At 37.4% G+C, this 21,933-nt stretch overlaps 1 protein-coding gene across 1 annotated transcript in view; it reads left to right on the forward strand.

The window, feature by feature from the left end:
* The window catches only part of LOC137394211 (serine-rich adhesin for platelets-like), a 46,340-nt gene that overhangs the window by 22,945 nt on the left and 1,462 nt on the right, over nt 1-21,933 (forward strand). The window contains exons 9-17 of the mRNA XM_068080932.1: nt 3,864-4,005; nt 4,226-4,348; nt 4,846-5,556; nt 7,817-8,137; nt 11,441-11,491; nt 12,782-12,952; nt 17,373-17,516; nt 21,231-21,317; nt 21,822-21,875. Of these exons, the coding sequence (XP_067937033.1) occupies nt 3,864-4,005; nt 4,226-4,348; nt 4,846-5,556; nt 7,817-8,137; nt 11,441-11,491; nt 12,782-12,952; nt 17,373-17,516; nt 21,231-21,317; nt 21,822-21,875 (1,804 nt within the window). The remainder of the gene's footprint in view (nt 1-3,863; nt 4,006-4,225; nt 4,349-4,845; nt 5,557-7,816; nt 8,138-11,440; nt 11,492-12,781; nt 12,953-17,372; nt 17,517-21,230; nt 21,318-21,821; nt 21,876-21,933) is intronic.

Raw genomic sequence — 21,933 nt, forward strand, 5'->3', positions numbered from 1 at the left:
ACTTATCGTAGCACTAGTTTATGACAAACACTTTGGGTTTTACCGAAGACCCTGTATCAAATATAGATGCTCGCTACTTTACAGTTTTCTTTCGGCATTTTTCAATCGTCAAGTCGTAATCTGATCACGTGACCCAATACTTCGCAAATAATTTTTGCAGCACTTTTCGATTATCACAGGTAACCAACAGGCTCGTCATGATTATCAGACAATGATATATACTCCTTCGAGGTAAGGTTAAAAAGTTTAACGATTTTTTAAGGTAAGTTATAAGATATCAGTGCTAAAGTGACAGCATTACAATGACGATAAAACAGACGCGTCAAAACAATAGACATGGTTTTATTGAATGCGTGAAGTATATTTGTGAAAATATTTCGACGAATGAGGTTGCATGAAAGTGTAAACAGAAACCATCCTGTAACAACTACGTCCCATTTGAGCCGTTTTGAAAAGCGAAACCAAACTACGACTGTCTCGTGTGGCTGCGATTAACTGTTCGCTTTTGAGCTTTTAAGAGCTTGTAATCACATTCCCACATATTTTGCACCTACAACACAACAGAGTAAGACATGGTGGATCTTATGATACCAAATAACTGTAGTGTGAATTTTGTTGCAAGTCAACCTTTAAAGCTATTATTGGGAGTTGTTATAGCGAGTTTTCGTAGTGAAACGTTTAAGCAAATTTGATAAAAACAAAAGCTTCAACCAATATTAAACTTTGCTGAATTTGGAGCTATTTCGATAGCCATATAATATTGCTTGTGTTGACAGACAACAGCACCCAGGAAAGTTAATTATCTAGCAATATGTATCGGTGAATGACGTGGCATGAAAATGCATCCATAAATCTATTTGTGATGAGATGTGGTTCATGATAAATACATGTATTAGTCTATCTTAAGCAAAGTTCTTCACATGCTTTGCTACAGAAATCGGTGCAGTAACAACGAACTCTCCAGAGCAATAGGTTTGGTTTGTTGAGCGAATAATCAGCTACATAACTACTTTAAAATCTCTATTTGAATGCCATGGCGCTCTATTTTTCAACCCTTCTCCTATAGTGGCGTTTTATTAGAGGTGGCGCTCAAATAGAGGGTGGCATAGTATTTTTGGAATAGCTCATCAGATTTTTGGAAAGCTAAATTTAACTCTTTTAAGCACTCTCCTACGACTGGAGTGACTATCAAATAGTACACTATAAATCTGCAAATTTATAAATTATATGATAATAATCTATCAAATGCTACAAATATATATCCAAGAACAGGTGACATGAAACACATTGCATTTATAATACATGCAAAAACAAAAATTAACATTTGAAATAAAAATATTTGCATCGTTTGCTCGGCCAGTTGCACTCGGGTTGTTGCTTTCGTTTGGAACCGTTTTATCTTCTGGCTTGTTAATACTTTTCACATTATCTGCTGACCTCAACTCTTCTGCACTGCAGAACTAATCAATATTACCGTTTAAACAGTTTTTTAAGCAGAGTAAAACTTTTACGCTTTGCCATTCAGAATACACCTTTGTGAGATTGAACTGAAACCGCATGTATTTCTGCTGTTATTATTATTATTGTATCCGTGTTAATCAGAAGTTTTTGCCTCTAAATAGTAGTACAGATTCCATCGTAGTTGCTAAACCATTTTTCACGTATCTTGAAGTTTGAAGACCCCATTAGGGAAGGAACCTTGATTATCTTGATGCCGTTATTAATTATTTCTTTGCTTTCAAAGTTTTATCGAGAACACGTGATGCTTTGGAGTTAGAAATCGGATTTCTATTCGAACAAAAACAACGAAAGAAATAATTGTTATTGATGTAACAGAGTCATTACAGTGCATCCCCAGGATGCGATTACCCTGGTATACGATTTTTTTCACCTTACGAAGTAAAACATGATGATTTTTTCACCTCGCCTTTCGAATCTTTTTTCACCGTCCTAATTCCACAACACTTTCGTCTGAGTTCAAATTAGGCAGTTGGTGTGCCTATGACGTACGCCAAAATGCTGTTCGCCGAAAATATTTTCACAACGCCTAATAGAGACACGATGACTGATTTCTCTGAGTTCAGCCATTCTCGTGTGTGAAAGGGTAATATTTTCCCTTTCAAACCAGTAGCAAAGTTGGAGTTGCATTCCCTTCATAGCGAAGGTCTAGTAGCCACTTCATTACGAAAACAGCATTGTTCGGGTTTTCTTGCCTAACTAGATTGGAAAATCTGTTTAACAGGTTCGCTAAAACTTACAGTGAAATGAAGTTTTAGTGAAAATTCAGTAAATTAGTTGAAAATACATACTATAGTTTAGCTTTAAGCGTGCGCGTTTTTAGCAAGCTAAACTTATTTGAGGTGAATTCAAATTTTAGGTCATATGTATGTGTGTCTTGGAGGTAAGAACTCCCTATGGTACAGTATGTTTTATTTTATTGCAGATTATAACCACTAAATAAAAGTGGCGATCATAATAATGGGAACGCCTGGTAATTTCATAATAATCTTTTTCATTTATGGCATAAAGTCCCTTTCCTTATACTCTCTGACCATGCATATCATACATATTTAGAAACCAAATTTTCTAGACATTCTGTCTACCACCAAAGGTGTACTCTAGTAATAAAATCAATTTAATGGGCACCCATTATATCCTATCAGGTCGGTCTAGGCTTATGGTGTCATACCAAATACTAGAATGCTAGAAATACTTTAATGAAACATAAAGACACCACCAAATAACTTTTACAGAGCTATGTTCTAAAATTATGTCAAATTAAGTTGCATTTTCTTCAAATATAAACTTTATTTGTTTTGAATTTTTGAACCGTTCATGCCGAAAATGCCCTGTTGTACCAAAGTCGAACTAATAAAGCAAACATCAGTTAGTTTTACATAATATTCTTATCCAGTACATTCTGAGCTTTCCTTGGATGTGCATATGGTCATAATTCACATAATACCAACGGATCAATTCATAAATTAATAACAAAAAATGTGTTTATTTTAAGTGATCCCATAGTTACGATCACCACTGTACTCTGAAATACAATGAAGTTACTATAGGCAAATGTAGTTACTAAAGTTAACATAATATTTTGTTACTAATTTTTAATATGTACAGCACCTATATAAAATTTTGACGAATTTTACCAGGCGATATCTGCATTATATAATTACTGTGGTTTCTATACCCCTCCATACGATTTTTTCACCATTCGATGCCAGCCCTGGAGCAGATGAAAATCGTATCTTGAGGGTGCACTGTATTATTATTACAATTTTGTGGACACCTCTACTGATCACTCTCTATTATGGGTTCGTAAAGATCAAAGAATGTAAAAGTAGCGGTCGAATAGAAATGGTGTTCAATTAAAGGTTGGCGCTCAATATTTCAATTTTTCAACCAATTTTTAGTGACGTAAAATAAACATGGCGTTCAAGTAGAGGTTTTGCAGTGTATTGACAAAACTTCATATTTGTCTTTTCCTTGCGCTAATGCTAGTATCCAAGTGTATCAAACTATTTTAATTTGTGTCACAAAAAAACTACTTTCGATTAATTAAAGTTGTCTCCCCTAATGATATTCGTAAGATGCGTAGATCTTACCGCTGTCACGCCTTCTTTGAAATAGTCTGGAGTCTAATACTTGCTGTCAAGGCTTCACGAGACATTTTGTGCTGTATACTTAGGTACATGTAAAACAAGTTTTTGTTTCGGTAAACTATGTTTGCCAAGTCACTGCTTCTTCAGTTGAAAAACCATCGACTATTGGCTGTTGCGCTACCAAAGGTAAGCCTAGTCTTACTTTACTGTGCATTGAACTCCTGTGTTGTGCTCAGTTTATGGTTCATTCTATAGCAGAATAAAAAAGAATCGGTTGCTGCCAATAACGCTGCCCCCATTACCCAGGAAGTCAAACCAGCGATTAATAAAAAGCCAATCATAACTCCGACAGGATTTGGAGCAGGGTCAGCTGAAGTGCCTGAGCACCACACGGAAGGTCAGTGATCTTACACTCAGATTATTTCTCTATTATAAAGTAATAGTTGGATTTGGCAGTAGTTAGATATGTCACTATTAAGCGGGTGTGAAAGTAATGTAACGAGATGTAACGCCGCAAACTCAAGTTTGTTGATGGGTAGCGTATAAGGTGACTGACTTGGTGTTAAAAGGTAAACTATCTCCATATGAATTCTACCAAGTTTCTCTGTCTTCTTTAGATGATGCGCCGATACCGGAAGGTGGTGGCCTGCTAAAGCAGTCTGTAATTGATGAGATTGCCAAGATTTCTCTCGAAATATCCAAGCGGATAGCAGTGGCAACTGGTGTTTCAAAGAAAAAAGGTGAGATTGTCGGGAGTTCTTAAATCATAGCTCGAAGTATCGATGACTGCGCTCCAAGCCATTTAATGTTTGCAATTGTCCAATGTCTCACTGCTTTGTACTAGCATATTACGTTTTTATTATATTTATCATTTAACTGCTTTTTCTAACTAAATTATAGCAGCGGGAAAGTGCAGCTGTTAGATAACAGCTCTAATTTGTCCCTCATCTTATTTAAACATCATTGATTTTATGAAAATGGTTACCAGGCAGGCAACTTTACTTCTATTTACAGCGATTCTTACCTAAAAGAGCTTGTAATTGTTGAACATTCCTTCTTACAAGCTGGAAGGCAAGTCAATGGCAAATAAGAAAATTTGTCATTGTAGTTATGTAGCTTACTATTTACTCAAAAGACTACGATTTACTTTAAATACTTTTGTATTTTTTGTATAAATGCTTGCGTGTGTGCTTGTTCTATTAGTGACTCAACCTGTAGCAAATTTTTAACATTCTAGGGAGCAAACCGAAAGAACACTCAGAGAAAAAGACGACAGCTCCCAATCCATTATTTGAGAAAAGGAAAGCCAAAATCAAGGAATTGATTAGTAAACAAGACCAGATAGAACCTGTTCCACCTCCACCTTGTCACTCTCCACCGCCGTTACCTCTGAGTACCTTTGTACCGCCACCTCCCGTTGCACCTCCTCCTGTGGCGCCACCTCCACTCCCTTCTTCTGAATCAACCATCGAGAAGGGATATCTAGGTATTCAAGTACAACCTCATCTGGTAAAGCCCCCTATGCCTGCTTCGTTTCTGCCTAACGCTGTATTAAGTTCAGAACGGAAGAACAGCAATCTACAAAAATGGAGTCAGCAAGGAGAGAAACCGCAGTTTGACTGCGAACCTCTGCATGCTTCAAAGATTCCATACGATCCCAAGCGTCTATATGATCCTGACCTGCCATACGGCCAGGAGCCTCTATATGAGTCAGAACCATCATACGCTTCTCAGACACCATATGATCCAGAGCCACCATATGATCCAGAGCCACCATTTGATCCTAGTCCCATGTGTGATACACAGTATGATAAGGAGTATCCGGAGAGATTACAGAATCCGTCTGCAGAACAGACAGCAAGTTCATTAGCTACACCTCCTACCATGCCAGCATTTAGGCCATTACCACCACCCCCGATGCCACCCCAGTCCTTTGCAACTATTCCTGGTAATACACTTAAGTTTTGACACACAAGCATCACAGAATTATACTCATGCTAGTTACATTATAATTGCTTGATGTTTAAGTTTTCTGATTATCTCTCTGTAGTGTACCATAGTGACGTTGTCCGCAAATCCCACCTGCGCATTATCAAATTTCAAACTTTAGCTGTGTTAGATCCTAGCTTTATTTCTTAACTTGGTATAGTTATAGAAGTATGTCTAGTAATCTATTCTACAATTGTTTTAATCATATGGAGTGTTATTACGTCATCATTTGCTAATAGGCAACCCAAATGAGTTATAAAACTGAGTCCTTCATCTAAGAGCATAGTAAACCAAATCTGTTACAAAATATGCTTGACCCTAGCTTCACCTGTTGCTGAATGTCAATATACTTATTGAAAATGTAATCCAAATTCATGTTAAGACCACCAATAACTGACAGCTTCAGACCCTGCTGATTATGTCCTTCATGTTTTATGCAAGAAAAGGATATTACATGTACATGTCAGAGGTATACCGGAACATGACTTACTTGAAATAGCTTGAATTTATCCTAAGGCTGAGATTGGCTTTGACTGTTTTTGTCTTCTGTTGTAAAATGGCATGTTCAATTTCCATCGACAATGTTTTTTTACTGCTAGCTTTGTATTTGTTCATATAAGCAAATCTAATGAAAAATGTGTAATTACATCTATAATAGCTAAAATGGGGTCTTTTGTTTGTTTTGATTATAATTCAGCCCAATAAAAATTAAATTGAAATGGTATTGGTAATGGTAATAAGCTTATCTAACTTTAGAATTGTTGCTACTGCAGTATAAGCATGGGCGGATAATCAACATAGAATCATTAGCGATGACGTTTCCGAAAAAAACGAAGCACTCAAAGTCGTATTGTTAACAGAATTCATTCTTTGATTAGTGTTAGGTTATCTAAAACAACGCTGCAAAATCATTAGCTATCAAAAACAGTAGTATCAGTACACTACCAGTTGTACTAAGTTTCTGCCAGCCTAGTTTTCCGCTAACATAATTAATGTTCAGCTATTATTTCAAACTTTATTCAAGCGTAGCAAATAATTAGAAATTCTTTCAAAAAAAATTTACAGCTGATTAAAATAGTCTGTATTGTAAAATTTTTGTAAGATGCGCTGACTCTGCTGCCATCATGTCGTTAACAACAATGTTGCAGCATCATTGACGCTGATTTTATGAAAGGCAAGTATTGCAGCAATGTTAGTCATTTATGGTTGTAAACTATAGGTATATAAATATAAAAAGTCTGTTACACCTTCAACACAAAAATGCTTCTCATAGCAATCCTAGTAAAAATTATCAAATTACTGTCATATAAACTGATTTTTCACCCAAATTTATAAGTTATCACGGTAGAGTTAGCTGTTAGCCATATCAAGGAGCATAGTAGAGCTTTAATTTTAAGGATGAACACACTATACAAACATGATAAATAGTGCTTTTTCCTTAAATGGCTTACTCTGGAATATAATTTCTTAGTAACCGTTTTAAAATGGATCAATCAATGCTTTGCAATTGTAACAAGTTTTTTTTCAAATTTGTACAAATACTAGTTGCAGATCGGTGTTGGTGTGCTGGTAAATCTCTGACGCCTAATCTAGAAGGCAGCACTTGGCAAAATGTGGAACAAATATCTTCTAGAATAGGGTGTGTCTTAAGCATTAATTTGGTCCTACACATATCCATAAGCTACTCTTCTTCCAGCAATATGTGACTAACACAGTAATTACTTTATCGGTTACCCGCAAACGAATTCAGTGAAACATCTTTGGTATTCACCAAATGTATTACTAGGCAAGAATTTGGTTATCGCGGCCCAAAAACGCCAAATTGTAAACATATTCGTCAAAGGAATTTACTGATACAGTCCCAGTCATGCAGTTGCCCACTGTACACGGACCCTACCAGACACATTTATCGTATATTATCATGTAATCAATCCAGCCAAACACTCATAAATCTCATAAAATTGTGAGGGATATTAGAATTTGCACGCCTCACTTGTACTCCAATCGTGTCATATTTACGAATAGGCAATCCGAAATAACCTATAAAATAACTGGTGGCCATGTTGATGTGCTTGACCAAGTTTTCCTTATTTGCATTTTTCCACTCATTTTGTAATGGCCTTTACTTGCCAGACTGGTGCAAAATTCATTGCTTCTGGTTGATTGTTCAATGTCTACATGAACTCAACAACACAAGTATTTTTCTTTATCATTTTCAGGGAGGCAGCATGACCACTCAAGGATTGCCAGTCCTGCTAGAATAGCACCTCCTGCCGGAGTCACGAATCTACCATTGACAGAGGAAGAGTTGGCTATGCAAGCCATGGGTCTTCCAACTCGTTACAGCAATAAGCCTTTTGATCACACACGCAAGCCACCTGTAGTGGCTCCCACTCTTGGACAACGGACTGTCTTACTCGGAGATGAGCCGTCTGCTTCCCATCTTTCTAGTATTGAGAGCCTCGAAGAAGGTGAAGTGATGGACCCGCCTGATGCAACACGCGTGAATCCACAGTTTGGAGTCATTGGTAACACAGATGGTATGCTTCTCAATCCTTCGACATTCTGCTGTTTAGTTTATGCATATCACTTACACAACTGTTGTTAGCTCAATACTATTACATCAGAAAGCATCGCCTAAGTGAATAAAAGTTATGTAGAATAAGCTATGGGAGATGTGAGATAATTTTTTCTCAGAGGTAATTGTATGAACATAGTGTCATCAAGGTTTTTATGTAATAGTTGTTTGTTGTATATATAAACACAGGTGGGTAATCTGTTAGTTACTGCAGCAGAAGCTCCTATAACGCATACCTCCTATAACGCAAATTCCACATGACTTAAATAATTTATGTAAAGTTTTGCTTCGAACTATGCAAATAATTCTATGTAATGTAAAGTGTCAAATCGGTGCAAGTTTTCAAATTCACTTTGAATAACAATAATCTTGTAGTTAGCCTTCATCTCGCCGAACAAAGTATGTACAGCGTTATCTCTATTACACATACAAGTTCCATGACATTCTAGTTTGTCGTGATAGATCGTCAGACGTGTTGACAAACAGAGAGAATAAGTAGCTGCGCAATTGTTCAGAAATTCTTCAGAGAGGCGATCGATTGGTGCGGGTGTTACAGCATCGATCTACCAATTTGTCCCGAGTTGGTGTAGCATTAAAAGGTATCTTTTATCCTGACCTTGATCCCCCTAGATACAGATAGACGAGGGACAGGTATACACAGGTTATTGTGGTGAAAATATATTTTGGTTTTACTTTATTATAGATGTATAAAATATTTGTTATTAGTTTGTTAATAGTACAAAATAGACCTTGCTGTCTAGTAAAAATAATTCATTGTAAATAACTTTGAGAATGTACATAAATGATTGTAAAATTACTGCAATCATAAACCATAAAACGAGCGAAAGTGAAAAGAAAAAGGAGAAAAGTTGTCGATGTAAACCAATAATACTGTGGTTACGGTACAGCCAACAAATTGAATAGCTGTGTCTAGTTTTCCTTTTTGTACGGCTAAAAGGGTTAGTTTGGAAATATCTTGGGGCGGATTAGGCAATTCACACGTATCTTACTGTTCGTATAATGTAAATTCCTTATAGCGTAAATGTGCCTGCTACGGATTATTTACATTGTACGGTTTTATCTACTGTAGTTTGAACATGTCACACGCCATCAACACCATTTGCATATCATGTAGTACTTACTTGCCAGGAAGACTGCACTCTTCCTAGTCACCCTAATTTTTCAAATTAAGGAGGTCCCCTGCCAGAATATCTAGTTAGTCTCGAATTCACCAAAGTCTGCAAAGCAGCTGGTCCTAATACATTGGTCTTATTATCCTTTCCACAATTACTGGATCATTACCAGATGCTTTGGTCTATCTCATAATTTCACTTTCGAAAGGGACTTCTGCTGTAATATCCAGTTAGCCTTCAACTTGGCAAAGTCTGCTGAACATATCGCCACTAAATATTATGGCTGACTACTCTCCCTCAATGATCGTCACCAGATGCTATGGCATGACGGATGTAGGCTGCCATTTTGCTCGGTGAGGTTTTCTAAGGTCACAAAAAGATTAGGATAAACCGGAAAGGTTTTCATATCCTGTCCTACTAGCTTTGATAGTTTGTGGGAACATTTCTTTTGGATTCCAAAAAAGGAATGTTTGCCATGTTAAGATTGTCCCGAGATCACTGCTTAAACACACTTTTCTGTGGTTCTTTTGGTGCTAGATCACCACATTGTTTTCTAGTTACTGGTGTCTTACCTCATTTTCTCCCAATAAAGCTGTCTAACATGACCAACACTCATTTTGGACTGAGCATTGTTTTTGCTGAAGTAGTCAAAGTTTTAGTCGTTTTGGCACCACTATAGCACCCATGTTAGTCTCATCTCCAATCTGCCGTGGATCTTTTTCTGGATGAAGATAAAATACAACCATTTATCCGTTATTGCTAGGTCCATTGACCTGGTGACCATCAAGAATCCATGAAAGTGGCCCTCTTATAATTTCGGCAGGATGGGACAGTGCAATAGGCTTGGGAAGTTAAAGTCTATGCTACCTGCATGCATCAAGAAGAAGAATATATCTAATATTAAACTCTCACTGAAGTGGCTAACCACAAACTCATCCGTTAGCGGAACATTTCATAATCTCCCTTTTTGCTCGCAGTACTTCATGAAATGACAACTTTGTACCATCATTCATGTAGCCATTAGGTGTATATTTCATTGTGCTTGTTTTTATGAGCCAAAATTGATCAAAATCTTTGGACATGGGGTTAGTATTGTTCCTGATGTTGACAAGGGTATTGTCCTGGTATTCCCTTTTTTACCAGGTGGTCCAGCTTCGGAGTGGCTGTTAGATGTTTCTTAGTTCTAACCCATATTTGAGTCTTCGCTGGAGTCCCTGATTGAGGTACCTCTGTCTTTTTTTGTTTCTCTGCATGCATAGGCCTTTAACTATTGCCTAATTCAACCTAGATACAAGCTCTGATCTTTTGATGACAGTAAGTAGGGCCTTGGTCTTTTCAAGTGGTTTGGCTAGGAATGCCTCCGTGTGATGTATCACCTTTTCTGCGAGAGCCTCTGCCCTCTGTTAACTTTCTTTAGATCGGATTATGGGTCCTCATTGCCGCAAGATTTTGTTGTCAGTTGAAAGTTTTAACGTCAGCTGGTCGAGTCTTGCTGTAGGGATTTGTCCACCAGTTGCTCTTCTGAGAACATTGGATTTGTATCTTCTGTTTCAAACACCCAGTAATAGAACGTAAGAGTAGCAGTCGTTAACACAGAGAAATTCTTTCCAGCGCCTACAGCTGATTCACGGTCTGAGGTTTTATTTATGCTAGTAGGCACCCACACTGTCTAAACCATGCTTACTGGCTGGCTCACTTCAAACTTGTGTTCATGCAACGTAACCTTGCTAACTTGTTTAGTGTACCAAATCAACTCCTAACGCATTTCACAGACAGCCCGACTATGGCTTATAGAGCTTGACACATCAAAGTTCTTAGTCAAGAGCATCATGAGGGCACCTGCTTAAATCCATTTATCTGCATACACTCCATCCAGAAACTAGTTGTTGAAATAAGCTACATGACGGATTATACATTTGAGGTGTGATTGTTTGTTGGTTATTCCATCTTTTCAAAGTTTTTAGGATTTCCAATTTTTCTGTTAGTCCGGCCATCACTACCATTTATGTACACCCATTAAATCATCTATTCATTCGGAAAAATAGGGAGTGAAGCTGTCTAATCACATCCTGCTACCAATATAGTTTTTTTTTGCTTGGAAGAGGACTTTTAGCACCACACATCTCTTACAGAAGCTGCAGGGACCTCTGCTGATCAAGGCCTCTGCAGCAGATATCCACAAGGTACTACAATTTGATTACCTCTTCTATTGTTGCTAGATCATCACCAATCACTGTGGCCTGATTTATTTTCTAGCTACCGTACTTTTTGGACTATTAGTCGCTACTTTTTTCTGATGATTTGAGCCATGCGGCTTATATAAGGGTGCAGCTATTCTGTGGCTTTTTCTTTGACCGCTAGGGTGCATTAACCATAATCTACGGTTAGTGCGCCTTTAGCGATGAGAGAAAATACGAAACAATGCCTAACGATGCTGTTCCGTTAGGCACTAGGTTAAAAAGCGTCGGTTAATACGAAACATTGCCGTTAGACACTGTTTCGTTTTAAACAGCAAAGTTGCCGCCGTGTGAAAAAGCACCGTCCTGAGTTCTGTGGCCTATACAAAGGTGCGGCCTATGTATTGTTTTATTATCAATTTTTGGAAAATAAAGCAGATTCGGCTTATATAGGGGTGCGGTTTATAGTCCGAAAAGTACAGTATCTTTCTTCTGGCAGAGTTCCTGCTTCTCACCACGCACCTATGCCTATTCATTTAATGCACCCTTGTCAATCAAGCTTGAGTTTGGAAACAGTTCTGGCTTTTCTTTATTATATATTAGGGTCAACCATTCTAAACAAAGAACCCCGAGCTTGTGATGTATGTTTAGAATACTCAGATTTTTTAGTGTAAAAATAGAAACATGTACCGCGCTTGATAAAACAAATGTAAAACAAAAGGCATATGTCTAATGTACTTCATAACCCAGTACAAGCTATTTAACAATGTGAACAACATAAATAGGGAAAATAATTGTAATTAGAGAATTGGCCAATCAAACAAGAGTCAAGGGGTCAATTGCAGGATTTCATGCTAAAGCTTCCTTCACACTCAATCCTTAACTCAATGCAATACAATCATTATAATTGTCCTAGCTGTTTGTAGTTACAAAGGTAACTTATTTTAAACCTCTAATCTTAGGTTGGATGTACCTCATAAACTGGTTTTTGTTAAAAGAGAAAATTTTTTAAATCAGATCATACATTTGCATAAGCTCCACATGCGGGCAATCTAAGAAAATATTGCTGAGAGTTAGTCGTTGTCCGATGCTCAATGATTTCGGTAAGTCAGAATCTGGAGGCAAGCGGGTTTACGAAACTTTGCGTTGTTGCCAAAGGTATTCTGCCTTAGTGTTCTGTACTTCACGAGTATAGTCTCATATGGTATAATAGTATCCCGAGATTTTTGACCAGCTGAAGCACTTTTAGGAAAAACAGCTCGATATGGAAATCTGAACTGTTCCTCATATTTGCAGATGAACCTACGCATACCTTTGAGGAATGGGCAGCTCTCATGCGCCCGGAACACTTTGCTCATGGCCAACAGAAAAATTTACCAGCTACTCCGGAAATAACTAAAACGAAAGCTAGCGATTTTGACAAAAGGCCTTATGCGCGTCGTGGGAATTCCTATCCCAACAGCTATCGTAAGTATTAGGTCTCATGGTTATTTCCTCTTACGTCTGCCTGAATTTCTAAATCATGCTCAATCGGAAAAATGAAACCTCATGAACTATGAAAAAATTGGTCATGAGCAGAGAGTGAGTTCGCAAGCAATGTATTTTGTAAATTAAGTCCAAATTGTGTTATAAAAGTACGCAATTTGAAATGAAAACTGTCTTTAGAAGATAAATGACTAACTAAATTTTTGAAAGCAAATTTTTAACATTGTTTCACATGCTTTAAAACAAGAAGTAAAATGTCAGCATGTAAAGTGTTAAGTGTTAATTATCCTAGATGAACAACTGCATAAGTAGCATTTCTCCAACATTCTCCTGCTGTCTTGTACTATCCAACATGCTGCTGCTAGATAAATATTGACTTTCAAGTGTTTGATCTTAGCAGCTTAGGGTAAAAGTAAACATTCATAAATGTACAAAGATTGCTGACGTTTGCTATGCATTAACCTGACAGGCAGCTTTCAATTACTGTTCTTTTACAGACGAGTGCTTATTACATTTTATTACTTTTTCTCCAGTCTTTAATCTGTTTGACAGTAAGTTTACTTCCTCATTGAATTAGCACTTGTTAATTCTAGTTTTTGTCTCACTGCCTCCAATGCAAATGGTGGTGAAATCCATTAGCTGGCCAAAGGATTTTACCACCATTACATTAGAGACCATTTCATTGGATTTTACCACCATTACATTGGAGACCATTTCATTGGATTTTACCACCATTGCATAGATACAAGTTATTAGAAGAGGTTCTTAACAACTGGCCGACCTACTAACTGGCATCCATGTTCTGTCAGTGAAATTATTTTCACATCAAGCTGCAGCAGCCTGTCAGTTAGAAGCTGGTTTCAGAATAGAAGTAATATTATTTAGTAAAGCATGTATATGACAGCTAAAGCCTTGCATTATGAAACTGGCCGTTCATCTAAAAATTGTTGAACATTAAGTATTTTGATGTCTATAGAGAACATTGGCCTGCTTATTGATCAGTTGGGTGTCATCAGTTAAGTGCCATCAATGTCACCTGCTGTGCAGGTGACATTGATGACACCTGCACAGCAGGTGACATTGATGACACCTGCACAGCAGGTGACATTGATGACACCTAACAGTCTATTATGCCGTCACATATGTCACATAGCTTATACCTAAAGCCTGGTTCTCATATACATCGCGAAGCAGTGGTGACAGACAGCCAGCACCGCAGGCTATTAGCGGTGAAATGGGAACCTTTGCGCCGGGGATCACCATCCCCCGGTAGTTGCCAGCGCAAGAGTTCAGCGCTGTTCAAATTTCGCGAAGAGCCGCAGGCAAAACCTTCCCGAAATGCATTGTACAGGTGAAGGTCAGCATTATCGAAACGGCATGGCGTGCAAACATTTTGATGCCGTTATTAGCGATGCATCTTTATGTGAACATAAGCCGCCGAGCCTAGCGTCCCAAGCGTTTTGCTGAACAATATTACCGCCGGAGTCTCACAATCGATATGGAAACCAGGCTTATCTGCCTTGCTGAGCGGCAGCAACTTTCACTTCCTCATGAAATTATCTTGTAAAATGCATCATCTGTACTAACACTGCTCCAACATGGCATCATAGGTAAGGATATTGGCAACAGGTCCTCATAACCCTTGCCACTCTCATATTTAATCTTACTGCTAGTTTGTTTTCTTAAGCCAAATTTTCCTTTTATTTCGATTTTGATATGTTTTAGGCCTGCTTTTTATCGCGATGTTCTTGTTTTAGTCTGGTTTTTTTGTGTGACCCTCAGAATACCAAAATGGGTTGTTATTCTTGGTGTTTTGCTGGAGTGCTCGAAGCGACTTGGAGCACAAAAATAATTGTTTGTGGTATCACCTTATTCCTTAAGGCTGGGTTAGTTGAGTTGCTTAAATCCTGCTAAAATGTTTGATGGTCTCACGTTTGAAGTAAGTGCATTAGTTACAACTTTATCCAGTTAATGTACAGAAATAGGTCGCTCAGTTTCAGTCATGGACAAACGAACATAGTCATGGAAATATTACTGCACATCCAAGTGCTGCATATTTGAAGTAAGTCAGCAGTGGTACAAAGAAACAACGAGCTAGAGGTTGCAGCTTATACGAGTTAGGTGGGGACAGTGTCAGAATTATGGTACCATACTTTTTGGACTAGTAGCCGCTACTTTTTTCTGACGATTTGAGCCATGCGGCTTATATAAGGGTGCGGCTATTCTGTGATTTTTTCTTTCACCGCTAGGGCGCATTAACCAGAATCTCCGGTTAGTGCGCCTCTAGCGGTGAAAGAAAATACAAAACAATGCCTAACGATACTGTTCCGTTAGGCACTAGGTTAAAAAGCGTCAGTTTATTAGTCGTTTTAATCAGCAAAGTTGCTGCCGCGTTAAAAAGCACCATCCTGAGTTCTGCGGCCTATACAAAGGTGCGGCCTATGTATTGTTTTATTATCGTTTTTTGGAAAATAAAGCAAATGCAACTTATATAGGGGTGCGGTTTATAATCCGAAAAGTACGGTACTTGAGTTCTTGTAGGACTCAGGTTCCAGTTCTCATGTCATTTTGATGAGACTTAAGAACTGAAAGTGTTTAGAGTGCAGAATCAGTAAAACTAGCTGTTCCGGAGAGGAGTGCGAGTAAGAAATAAAAGATAACACTTGTTACCATATCTCAGATGTCGCGTAATCAGGCTTCTAGACTGCTTCCTTCACAATCCTGGTAGGATATCATTCATGAAGGAATTTTTCATGAACACAGATGGAAATATAAAAAGCTCTCCTTTTTACCGTTTGAGTGGAAAACTCGGATCTTGGACAGTTGTGATGCTTGCTTTTCCTAAATCATATAATTGGTGTAACATCAGTTTGTTTATGTCCCGAATTTCAGGTTGCGTATTGAAAAGTCGCTTCACTGCGTTCATTTGGTTGAAGTCAACTTGCCATGCTAGCAATATGAATTTCAGAGTTCGAACTGAAAGGCTCTAATGCTTTTGTAAAACATACTACCCAGTCATTCTCTGTGTTCATATTCTCTGCTCAGCTGGCAGAATTTAAAGAGAAAAGTTGAAGCAAAGTCATACTAGCTCCGTGTGTTTTGCTGTGCTGAACTGTTGAAATAGTTAATACTCCTGTTCTATAGTCAACAGTGTTCTTCCTTCACTGCATAACTTCACTCTCATAACCAAACTTGCCATCGTTAATTATTACTCTGTCATGTGTCATTTTATCTACCTTAGTAGATAAAATGACAAAATCATCTATAACTAGCTCAGCTGCTTCTTTGACTCTCCTGGTTTTTTTTCAGAATTATTAACTCTATTTGTTTTTCTTCACGCTTTCAAGGCATTGTAAACCTACAAATGTAGGGCCTACTTTATAAATCGGTTTTAGTAGAAGTACTCTGGCTCAGCGTCTTTTAGTGTGTTACCGGACAGCTTAAATCTGGTTTCGATTGGCCCAAGTCTATCTGCCCCATAGGTTAATTCTAGCAAATGTCGCAAAATAACATAAAAATTAATGTCAACTTTTGATAAGTTTTACAGAGATAAGATAGAACTTATCAAACATTATTGCACAGCTTAAATGTCTGAGAATTAAAGTGTTTCATGTGACCTGACACTGTGAATGACACAACTCAGCTTGTAACAAGGCTCAACCGACATCACATTCTCCTACTTGAGAGTGATCCTACCTTATTTGCTGACAGCCAATTGATGCCAAATAGTATATCGCATTTTAAAAGATCAAGGCTAGTCAGCTCGGTGTAAATAACTTGTCATTTGATTTTGCAGGTCAATGTTGCTAATTCCTCAAACTGCTATCCAACTATTCCAATAGCTTTACATATGATCACTTAAGTATTGTATGCAATTAGAAAGTATATCATCATTTAACATGTTTAGCATATAATCTTGAATTACTGCAGTGTAAGATGGTTTCGGTTTGCTCTATTTTTTTATTTGGTTTTATATTCTACATATTACGTAAATATCTTTTCAACATTTTCAAGATTAATACTATTGAAGTTGAGTAGATTTGAGAAAGGGACCGAAGAACAATTACGAAATGAATTATTTGCTATTCAGAAGAATTCTTTTCATAGCCCTGAAAATTTGCTATGCCGCAAGCCCTACAGACAACTGCACACAAATAACACGCATTATTTCATCAATATCCACGAAATAGTCAGCAAATTTCCTAGCAATTTACCTACACTAATTCGTGTGAATTAGTATAGGTAAATCGGATTTATATATTTCTATTGTAGCTAGATATTAAATCAGCTGCTCAATTCTATGTTGGACTGTTGCCATGCTCCCCTCCCCCTTACTACTATCCACCGCTGGTGATCACTTACGACTGCTCTCTTTAGCGACTGGCTCCGCTGTACTTGCCAGGTGCGGCTCAGCGTGGTGTTCAAGGTGTTGATGAGACGAGTGCTCAGCCCGATCTGCAAGCCCTGCCTTTCACGCAGCAGCAGATGTCTATGATAAGTGAGAGAATAAACAAGAAGGGTGCAGATATTAAAGTCATTGTGAAAGGTAGTGTCTTTCTCTCCGCCTTGAATTTGCAGCGGCTGTAATACTTTGCACATTGGAAAGTTTCTGCAAAATTTCTCAAGCTGCTAAAATTTCTAAAAAAAAATAGTAATCAAGGTTGGACAACTTCTGTAATGGCAAATTATTGTTGCAGAAATTTTTATTGCGCTAAGTATTGCAGCCATCAAACATGCTCTTCCCTATTTTCAATTTCATAAATGATGTTTCAAGGTGACCCCTCAGATCTAAAGGTTTTTGCATAAGCAGGTGATACTGAGTTACTTGATAGCAACAGCCATCTTACATTACTAGAACTTATACGTAACACTGATCTACTGTTGATAAATAATGGGTGCATATCAAACAAAATGCTAATTATAGAATGCTATAATTATAATAATATTATTGATATTATATTAATTATAATTATATGAATGAATTATAAAATGCTTTAGTTTTCGCCTTTACAGTAATCGGATTGAAATTCAATTAGTGTAGGTTTGATAGACCTAATGAGACCATGAGACTGAGTTGCTTGTGTAGACTTGATAGACCTAATGAGACCATGAGACTGAGTTGCTTGTGTAGGCTTGATAGACCTAATGAGACCATGAGACTGAGTTGCTTGCGTAGACTTGATAGACCTAATGAGACCATGAGACTGAGTTGCTTGCGTAGACTTGATAGACCTAATGAGACCATGAGACTGAGTTGCTTGTGTAGACTTGATATACCTAATGAGACCATGAGACTGAGTTGCTTGCGTAGACTTGATAGACCTAATGAGACCATGAGACTGAGTTGCTTGTGTAGACTTGATAGACCTAATGAGACCATGAGACTGAGTTGCTTGCGTAGACTTGATAGACCTAATGAGACCATGAGACTGAGTTGCTTGTGTAGACTTGATAGACCTAATGAGACCATGAGACTGAGTTGCTTGTGTAGACTTGATAGACCTAATGAGACCATGAGACTGAGTTGCTTGTGTAGACTTGATAGACCTAATGAGACCATGAGACTGAGTTGCTTGTATAGGTTTGATAGACCTAATGAGACCATGAGACTGAGTTGCTTGCGTAGACTTGATAGACCTAATGAGACCATGAGACTGAGTTGCTTGTGTAGACTTGATAGACCTAATGAGACCATGAGACTGAGTTGCTTGTGTAGACTTGATAGACCTAATGAGACCATGAGACTGAGTTGCTTGTGTAGACTTGATAGACCTAATGAGACCATGAGACTGAGTTGCTTGTATAGGTTTGATAGACCTAATGAGACCATGAGACTGAGTTGCTTGTGTAGACTTGATAGACCTAATGAGACCATGAGACTGAGTTGCTTGCGTAGACTTGATAGACCTAATGAGACCATGAGACTGAGTTGCTTGCGTAGACTTGATAGACCTAATGAGACCATGAGACTGAGTTGCTTGTGTAGACTTGATATACCTAATGAGACCATGAGACTGAGTTGCTTGCGTAGACTTGATAGACCTAATGAGACCATGAGACTGAGTTGCTTGTGTAGACTTGATAGACCTAATGAGACCATGAGACTGAGTTGCTTGTGTAGGTTTGATAGACCTAATGAGACCATGAGACTGAGTTGCTTGTGTAGGCTTGATAGACCTAATGAGACCATGAGACTGAGTTGTATGGGATGGAAATCAATGATAGGCTCACCTGAGACAATCATATAGCGTACACTAAAATCTCCTAAATATCACTAAAATCGTTATTTTCAGTTCCTATTCAACTTAGCACTAGCGGCAGTATTTTGTAGACCTTTCCTATTATCTATTATTTTGATAGTGTCAGAGCAGTACACTAAAGGTATACCTCCAGGGTTGGCTAAATTTGCATATACTATTAGTACTCTAATATGCCACGGAAGTGCCATACAATTGTTGGTGTACTATTTGACTTTCACAATCGTTGATTAGGGTTTTATAGGATTTATAAATATGCTAAAAAGCTACCCTATGACCTTAGATTAGTTTAATGTCGTAATTAGTTTGATATTTGTATGATAACAAAGCTGTTTGAGCCGAATTCAATGTAGCGTTATAAAAGAGGGTACAATTGACTATCTGACATTGGAAGGGCCAAGTAAACATTAAAATAATTAATGGAATATTACAATAGCGATATGGCAATCAGAAGACATGTTTGAACTCCTGAGTAGACTTCATTGTTACAAGCAACAATTGGGCAGAGGGTTTATCCGCTAGTAATTCCTATTTTTGTCAGCATTAAATTATAAGCAGGCTGCGTGAATGGCATGCAGTTTTTTATTATATTGCATACATTGCTTTGTTTCTATCAAAATAATTTGTTTTGGTTACTTGTAATATTTTTTCAAATTCTCACTCAGCACACTCACTGACTCGTGTCAATTCGCCGAGTCAGCGTGATAGTTGGTTACTGAGCAATGATAATAGCAGGTTGCATTTGGCATTCGCCTGCAGTTTATTGACCGCAACTTACCAAATGATCTAAAGTTATCGAGATGAGAATATTATTACGGATTAAAATAATATTGTCTGTGATCTTCTGAAAATGTCTCATTCATTTTTTGCTGTAATTACTTCAAGGTGAGATAGATTACTAGGCTGTTTGCTTATGTTTGCCAATTGATAATTATCCCGAGTTCTCTCTCCTTCAAAGTTACTTTTTACTGTATCGTTCAAAATTTGAATTAAATGATTGTGGCTAGACATGAATTAGATATGGGTCAAACCTTGACATATGAAATTAATCTGCACTAATATTGGTTTCGTATGTTGAGACGGTCATGCTGAAGCTTATATGGCTGTAAAATTACATAGTGTTTCCTTTAGTTGTTCCCTGCTAAAAGTGAATGATAATTCACTTTGGGTACATTTACATGTCAAGACGTATTACGTGAAAATCTGCAAAATCCTAAATATAAAAAACAAAATAGTATGTAAGAAACTCAGCAAATAAAGTAGTAAATTTTTCATTAGCTTTTTATTGTCACTTTGCCTTTAGGTCAAACAGAAGTGATGTATATAGCATTTTATTTTTCATCATCACTAGTGTTTTGTTTTTTTTCCACCCCTTTCATATCATAACAGCTACTAAACAGCTTTGAACATTTATCAAATTGGCCCTAAGATGTCTGTCCATGCTTTATTAGGATTTTTGTTTCAATTGTTGAGAAAAAAGTTTGGTTTTTTTCTTTTTTACCACTCACACCATCTCCATCCATCATTTTAAAGCTAAAAAGGAAGGAATGATGCACTGTTCACTAATATTTGATCACCACAGAAATTGTATTTGAAATTGAAAAAGAAACCAGTAGCAATGCACAGATTTAAAAAACCTGCAGCGTTTCAACACATTTAAGATGCCATGTGTTGGAAATTATGTTGTGTGCTGAGACAATTATTTGCTTAAACTGCATTGCATATAAAAGGTTCTATGTTGAGGTTACCGTAAGACGAGGTTTCGCAACGTAGCTTGTATCATGTAATATTAATCATCTTCTGACTCCTCTACCATTGTACGAAACTATATTATTCCGCTTTCATAATGGTCATAGTATTGCAATAACGAAAATGTGACAAGTAAGTCAAAGATCACCACTATTAGCGATTTTCCTGTGAAGTAGAAATAATTTGCATTATGGACTAGACCAAATTAAGCTATACATAGGTAAATTAAGAAAAGACAACATTTTTAATTGCAGGTTACATAAAGCAGTTATTCACAATAAAAAAGAATGCCTCATCCGCTCAGGTATCTGCTGCCCTTGACAGCATTCTGGAAATACATGGTGAGCATTCATTATTGCCAGTCAACAATTGGTCGTTGATCACTATAGTGACCAACTGCTTTTTGAACTACATTGGCTGATTCTGTTACTTTCGATAGTATTATTTGAACATCATAGAGTCAAGCTATGTGCTGCAAACTGCAATGCTTGAAAAATTTGAATTTTATATATTGGGAATAATTTTAGATACAAAGTCAAATATTTGCTGAAATTTTATGTCATGTCAAAAAGTTGCTTTTTAAAATGGCCAAGGTGATTGTAAATAAAGATTGAACTCTATGTGGAAGATCTGTACTTTTAGAAAGGCTATTTGTGTGTCGTCCGAAGGCTGACCTAAGAGCCTGTTTATGGAAATGATGGCATTGTATTTAAGCTCGTCCAATGGTCTTCTCGCCTTCTGCATGAACATAGCTTGGAAAACTTGGAGGAGTTACTGTTGTCTGTTGTGTCACATCCATTGACCAAACAACAATTGTTGCTAGCAATTTGGTGTGATTATTGTAGATGCGTATCCAATGGTTGTGTCAGATGTCCTGAGCCGAGATAATACTGTACCAGGTAAATTGTTATTATTTAAAGTTGTGTTGTATCATTGATTCATCTCACTGAGGGTGCT

This window comes from Watersipora subatra, chromosome 4 (genome assembly GCF_963576615.1).
Source record: "Watersipora subatra chromosome 4, tzWatSuba1.1, whole genome shotgun sequence".
Lineage (NCBI taxonomy): Eukaryota > Metazoa > Bryozoa > Gymnolaemata > Cheilostomatida > Watersiporidae > Watersipora > Watersipora subatra.